The following is a 6,474-nucleotide window of genomic DNA, read 5'->3' as shown; positions in this document are numbered from 1 at the left end:
CAAGAAATGTCTGACCTCTGTGATTGCCAACAAGGGTTTTGCCACCAAGTACTAAGTCATGTTTTGCAGAGGGGTCAAATACTTATTTCCCTCATTAAAATGCAAATCAATTGATAACATTTTTGACATGCGTTTTTCTGGATTTTTTTTGTGTTGTTATTCTGTCTCTCACTGTTCAAATAAATCTACCATTAAAATTATAGACTGATCATTTCTTTGTCAGTGGGCAAACGTACAAAATCAGCAGGGGATCAAATACTTTTTTCCCCTCACTGTAATTATGGACTTGACTATATATTTACATCACTCTAGGTTTGTTTACAAATGCATGAAGAAAATTTATTTAAAAAAAAAAAAAATAATAATATAAAAAAATGCAGATGACAATGCAGGTGACAAACATGCAGATGTTTAATGTTTCCATACAGAATCTTGCCCACAGGTATTTTAAGATATTTGGTTTTTGAAGCTTTACACAAAACTTAAAAAAAAATCTATTTACAAAATCTTCGCAGGCATGGTTATTCTCTTACATGGCTCTTGCATGATTTTTCTACAGATTCAGAAAGACACAGAAATAAACTTTGGTGGTATATGCAACCAAAACTGAACTAAATCTCTGAGGAACAGTTAGTACTGTATATACAGGGGTAGTACACTATTTATAAGAGCACATTTATTAACTTAAAAGCCATAGTCTTACAGTAAAGCTAGGGAATTTCATATAGGTAGGTCCTGTTTGAGTATATTCATTCATTCTGAATAATGAGGATGGAAAATGAAAACAACTTTGGCAAACAGGCATAATCACTACTGACCTGTTTAATAAAATCTGAAATACACTGGCAGTGAACTTTTTTTTTTAAAAAAAAAAAAAACAAACTAAAAATGCCAATTTGATTTGGGGCAGGGAATTATGGGTACACTATTGGTACTTTAAACCAGACAAATCATCACTATTGCTGGAACCATCTGTCCAGCTAAAAAGTAAAACAGATCAAAATATAATAAGAACATCCAGTTTTATCTAGTGTTTATTCAGGAACACTTATAAAGCAGTCACTTCTGAGTACATCAGTATTCAGTTACCATGACTTTCAGAAAATTCAAGCTTAAACACTTAAAATTGAGTGATGCAAAAAAAAAAAAAAAAAAAAAATAGAGAATAAAAATTTGTGTATGAAACAGCCACAAGTCTAAATGGAAAAACAAAACATTGAACATACACTGAAAGTATACAGAACTGGATGTTATGTGACCGCAAGATAATCAGAATAAAACAAGAAAAAGGTATACTGTATTTGAGCAAATTAGGAGCAGCACTACCTCATTAGGACAGAAGCAAATGATGGCAGAGCAGTTGAGCATTCTATGAAGCATCCTTGGTGCTTGTTGCTGTGGGGACAACTGATTTCCCAGTGCTCCCACTGTGTGGCCGACTGTAACTGATGAAGCTGGGTGTGTGAATGGTTCGGATACTCTTTGAAACCTGTGACAACATGGTAGGGGACAGAGTAGAGTGGGAAGAGGAAGAGGAGGAATATCGTCCATTTTGGGTCTGTGTGGACAAGGACAGGCTTTTAGTGTTGTGAGTGGACTGTGCAAGCTTTAAAGGACCATTAGAAAGGGAGGGAATATGAGAGGAAGAGTTGGGGATTGAGCGAGGGTTGGGGATGGAAGACTTGGAGGAGGAGGAAGAGAGAACAGCAGAGTGGTTAACAGGGTTAGTAGTGTCAGGCTGAGAAGCAACTTTTCCTGCACTAGAGGAAAAAGCAGGGATTTTAGAGGCAGGCATTGTAGGGGAAGTGGATTTGGGATCTCCTCCAGATCTTTTAGCACTTCCGTTAGCCTGTAAACAAAGATGTCAGAAAACATGGATTTTCATCCCTAAGATTTATCATGATGAAGACGTGAAGATGTTCAACACATTTAAATTACTCTAATATCAGTTAACAGTTAATTATCACAGATAGAAAATATATTAACAACTAACTGAAGGTCACACACACACACACACACACACACACACACACACACACACACACACAGAGATAAGTATATTAACATCCTTTTGTTCAGGGCTGTAAATGAAAGCTAAGAGTGAAAATTAGGGGAAAGACAGAACATTAATTTATTTAATATCATTCATATTTTAAAGTGAGTGATCCAAAGTGTGACAGAAACCAACCAGTTATACAAGACCAGAGGAGGCTCCAAGAAGAGGGGAAGACGTGCACTGTGGGAAGGTTTCCAGGGGGTGGTGGAAGTTTAGTAGGGGGTTGATCCTGGAATTGGGAAAGGGGATTCATCCCGAGAGGTGAATAGGGGAAAGTGTCTGATATTGGGTTTAGTGGAGGAGCACCTTGGCTAGCAAGGAAATTTGTTTCATGAGAAACAATGATATTTGTAGTGTAAGAGATCAGTTATGTAGGTTTGGATGCCAAAGAGAAATATAAAACATATAATGTAGTTTTAGTTAATAGTTCAAGCAGCATCTACCCAAAGCACAGAATAGGTAACGGGTAATAGAGTAAGAAATGAAGGAGAATAAGCTGTGACAGCAACTCAGAAAATGATTTTGAATGAAGTTGTTTTTTTTTTGGTCCTTGTAACCTGCATAGCATCAAAGCCACAAGCAGAATGAATAAGCAGAAGCATATATGTTCTATCTATTATGTTATGAGATAACAGACACATCATGCCTTGCAGTTGTGACATGCCTTCAGTAACAGCCAATGAAAGCACAGTCATCAAGATCTCATCCAACATGACTCAGCACTGAGTTGATCACACAATGGAAAGTTGTTCCAATTCTCTTTAAGTCTTTCTTTGTTACTCAAATACCTATTATAGCTCTTTGTTCTATCAGATACATACACTCTTATGTAAATGTTCTTTAAACGTGTGATCCCTGGCTGAGTGGGTCAATAGTCCTATGATAAGACTACCTGGCGAAACTGCCTCTGTGAGTCTTGCTGCTTTAGAGGTTTTGTTGCCCTCTCTCTGTCTGAGGTGCCCGGCTGCTGCCTGGTCTTGGCAGACGTGGGCACCGGCATCCGACTAGAAGGAGAGGTCACGCTGACATTCTGCAAGAGGGATTCAAACCAAACAGGGAAAAAAAGGAATAAAAATAAAGGAACTCAAAATGCGGTGTATTGGAGGGTCTGTAAACGAGAAACAATCTCTGCACAAAATATCTCTGGTATTCCATAACATTTAACTGGATATACATCAGGGCCATGTTCACAAAGAATCATATCTTACCACTAAGAGTTCTAAGTGGCACTAAAAGTTTCTAATTAAGAGTTTCTCATTCATTCATCTTCAGTAACTCCTTTAGGGTTGGAGTGGATCTGGAGCCTATCCAAGGAACACCAGGTATGAAGTGTATATTTTACTAATGAATTCCTATGCTATGAGGAAAGGGAGAGTTAATCTTTTATGTTTTTTTTTTTTTTTTTTTTTTTTAAAAAAAAAAAAGAGTTTTATGGATGATATGTTCACTAAATGAATATTGACAATGACTGACTGATCTATTCAATTGTTAATAGCACTCTGAAGAGGGCATTTATTGTGGATGCTACTGACAGTTAATATTGGCTGTACAACTGCAGTTTTCATGTGGCTAAGTAGACCCTGACCAGGAAAAAAAGTGGTTACTGAAGTTGAATGAATATTAGGATTAATACACGCTTTAAAATGTATTTATTTTTTAACCCCATTTTCTCTATTTGGCCATTTCCCTAGTCCCACCCACTGACTAGCTGTCCCCTACACACAACACCTACTAACCAGGGAGTGTGAAGGTTAGCTCCCACTTCCTACAAGACGCATGAAGCCAAACATATTTTTGAATTACTGCTCATGCTACGTCACAGGGAAGCTGAACACACTATAGAGGATAGTGCTATATGTAAAGAGCTACTTTTACCCGTAAGAGTCTTTGTGAATATGGCCCCAGGAGGGGAAACGATGCATGCAAACCTCTACAGCAACAGAAAAAATGTTTTGTTCTTGTACCATAGGACCCATTTAAAAGGTTCAGGAAAAAAGACAAAGTTAGAAAGTGTGTCTTAGTCTGTGAGTAATCTCTGACTGCTTGAACCCAGTGTGAGAAACTCAGTGAATATATGAAGGCAGTGGTATAGGCGCTAATAAAATCACCCACAGAACACCAGACTAGACAGACATTGTATTTACATACAGGGTTAAAAAGTAGAGATCCCATAGTCATTGCACTGAATGAGAAGAGGAGGTTAGGGATCTGTGAAAGCCACTGGTTAGATTGGGATTACTGTGAGGAATAGGAGATGGAGAAACCCATAGTCTTCACTACCAAGGCGGTCAGAGCTAGAGAGAGACCTGCTGAGGAGGAGCTGGGGTGACAGACACGCCTGTTGTGGTGATCACAGCAGGCCGAGGAAGAAGCTGCGGTTTGTGCTTCTTCCGAAGGCTAGGGCGCTTGCTGGAGTTGGAAGTTTTGGTGACCAAAGTTTTCTGAAGAACTACTTTATCTGAAGCCTCTACACCCTGGCTGTCCTGAGGTTTAGAGTATTCAGTGGGCAGCAGAACATCAGAAGACCTTGGTCCCATTTCACTGATTGTGGTCTCAAGTTGTTTGATAGTCTGTTCAAGGCTATCAAGTGTCTTGTATGTGCTCTTTCGGATCTCTTCTGTCCTTCCATGTGGTTCCTGTGCAACAGACTCGGATTTTGAGTTATCCTGCTTGGAGCAAGAAATTTCAAATCTCTTTGTCTCTTTGTGTTGTTTAATAGTACCATCTGATTCCTCCTCATCTTCATACACCACCACTTGTAAGGTCTTCTTGCCTGTCTTAGTACCAGTGCGGATGGCCTGTGTTAGAGCTGCCAACTGCTTTTTAGGGAATTTAAACTTGAACTTCTTCTTAACATCCTGTTTGGCATCACCAGTAGCCTGTGTTACAGTCCCCCTATCAGATAACAGTGATGAAGAAAAAACAGGGTTTGCCCCATTTTGTGCTTTCCCAGAATTCATCTTATCCCCATCTTGTGCTACCTGTACTCCCCCATTTCTTTTATCCTCATCCTCAGTTTCCTCACTTTCTTCCTCTATCCTTTCTTCGGCCAACATTTTTTCCAGCTCTTCTTCACACTCAAAAACAGTGGAGAGCCGTTTGTAGGCTGAGCGTATATCCATTGGTTCATCAAAAAGGATAATGACAGGCTTTTTACTGAAATCACTACATTCAGCATCAGCAAAACCATTGCTACAAGAGACAGTAGAATTGTCACTGCCATATTTAGTCTGTGGTTTGCTGCCTACAGTCACAGTTTGCACATTTCCTCTCTTGGCATTTACAAGCTCCTGGTACTCTCCAGTGGACAAAGCCTGCACTTTGGTGTTGGTGATCATGAAGGCAATATTATCAAGTGGAGGAGGAGGAGGAGGAGGAGGTTCTTCTCCTGGCAAGTCAGGACTGAGGAAAGTCTCACTTTCATCTTCCACTTCTTCATACTTGCTCTCCCTAGTCTTGGGCAAACGAAACACCTCCAGCTGATTTGCTGAACTCAACTTACTGTGGTTTGCAGGTACCTTGGGGTGAACTGGGTCAGGGCCACCCAGTGAGACTGGTGTACAAATTTCCGTTGGAGACTCCACTGTCTCCTCAATGCTAAGTTGCACCTGTGGAACCTTGACCACATGGACTTTCCCCTGTGTAGGGCTAACTGTGCCATGTTCCTTTGTCTTCATTGAGCTTGAACAAGTCAGTGGTTTATATGGTAGCTCACTAGGAAGGCTCCAAATGTTGTCTTGGCCATGGCTTGGGATACCAGATAGGCCATCTGAGGATAGCAGCAGCTTGTTTTGGGATTTCTCATAAGTATTGACATGTGACACCTGTGATGGGGATGACTGAGATGCAGCTCTGTGGTCAGTTGACTCCTCTGGAGGCTCCTTGGCGATCTGTGCGGTGACGTAATATATGACCTTTAAGGTTTAAAGGTGACAAAAAGAAAGAATGAAAGTATTAGCAGGGAGCTTCATAATTACGCAAGTATTTTATTAATAATACTAATACTTTAGTAATAATAATGAGTAAAAGCACTGCCACTGAATTTACACAAGCAAAAGTTAATAAGTAGTAAGTACTTGACAAAGCTGACCCATTATAGTGGCATAGTATGTTTACTGGAAAGAATACATTCCACCAATACATACACTGTGTCACTTATCTGTGATTGAAACTGACACTAAATGGAGGATAAAAGAAAACATGAAAAATATACAGTTGTAAAATAGATGCTCACCCCTGTATTTTGACGTACTGTGTTGTTGCCATTTTCATCCATGAACAGACCTTTGTTCTCCTGGGTTTCTGAATTCTGCTAAAGGTTTATGAGGAATAACATCACGTCACACAAAACCCCTTCCACAAAATTATCTACCTGGTGATATCTTAAGAGTTTACAAATGTTTTTCATGTCAGGTAAA

General features: G+C 39.5%; 1 protein-coding gene across 11 annotated transcripts in view; it reads right to left on the bottom strand.

The window, feature by feature from the left end:
• Positions 1–393: 393 nt before the first annotated feature.
• The window catches only part of si:ch211-285f17.1 (sickle tail protein homolog), a 104,163-nt gene continuing 98,082 nt past the window's right edge, over positions 394–6,474 (bottom strand). For 7 of the 11 annotated variants that reach the window (XM_017467159.3, XM_047154085.2, XM_047154084.2 and 4 more), the window contains 4 exons: positions 6,291–6,368; positions 4,363–5,970; positions 2,949–3,086; positions 394–1,849 (listed from right to left, as the gene is read on the bottom strand). In XM_017467159.3, the coding sequence (XP_017322648.1) occupies positions 1,370–1,849; positions 2,949–3,086; positions 4,363–5,970; positions 6,291–6,368 (2,304 nt within the window). In that variant the 3' untranslated portion in view covers positions 394–1,369. The remainder of the gene's footprint in view (positions 1,850–2,948; positions 3,087–4,362; positions 5,971–6,290; positions 6,369–6,474) is intronic. The other 4 variants (XM_047154080.2, XM_047154092.2, XM_047154105.2 and 1 more) reach the window with 3 other exon arrangements.

Source organism: Ictalurus punctatus, chromosome 1, assembly GCF_001660625.3.
Source record: "Ictalurus punctatus breed USDA103 chromosome 1, Coco_2.0, whole genome shotgun sequence".
Taxonomy (NCBI): domain Eukaryota; kingdom Metazoa; phylum Chordata; class Actinopteri; order Siluriformes; family Ictaluridae; genus Ictalurus; species Ictalurus punctatus.
The sequence above is the reverse complement of the archived record's forward strand: the minus strand, read 5'-3'. Positions and strand labels throughout refer to the sequence as shown.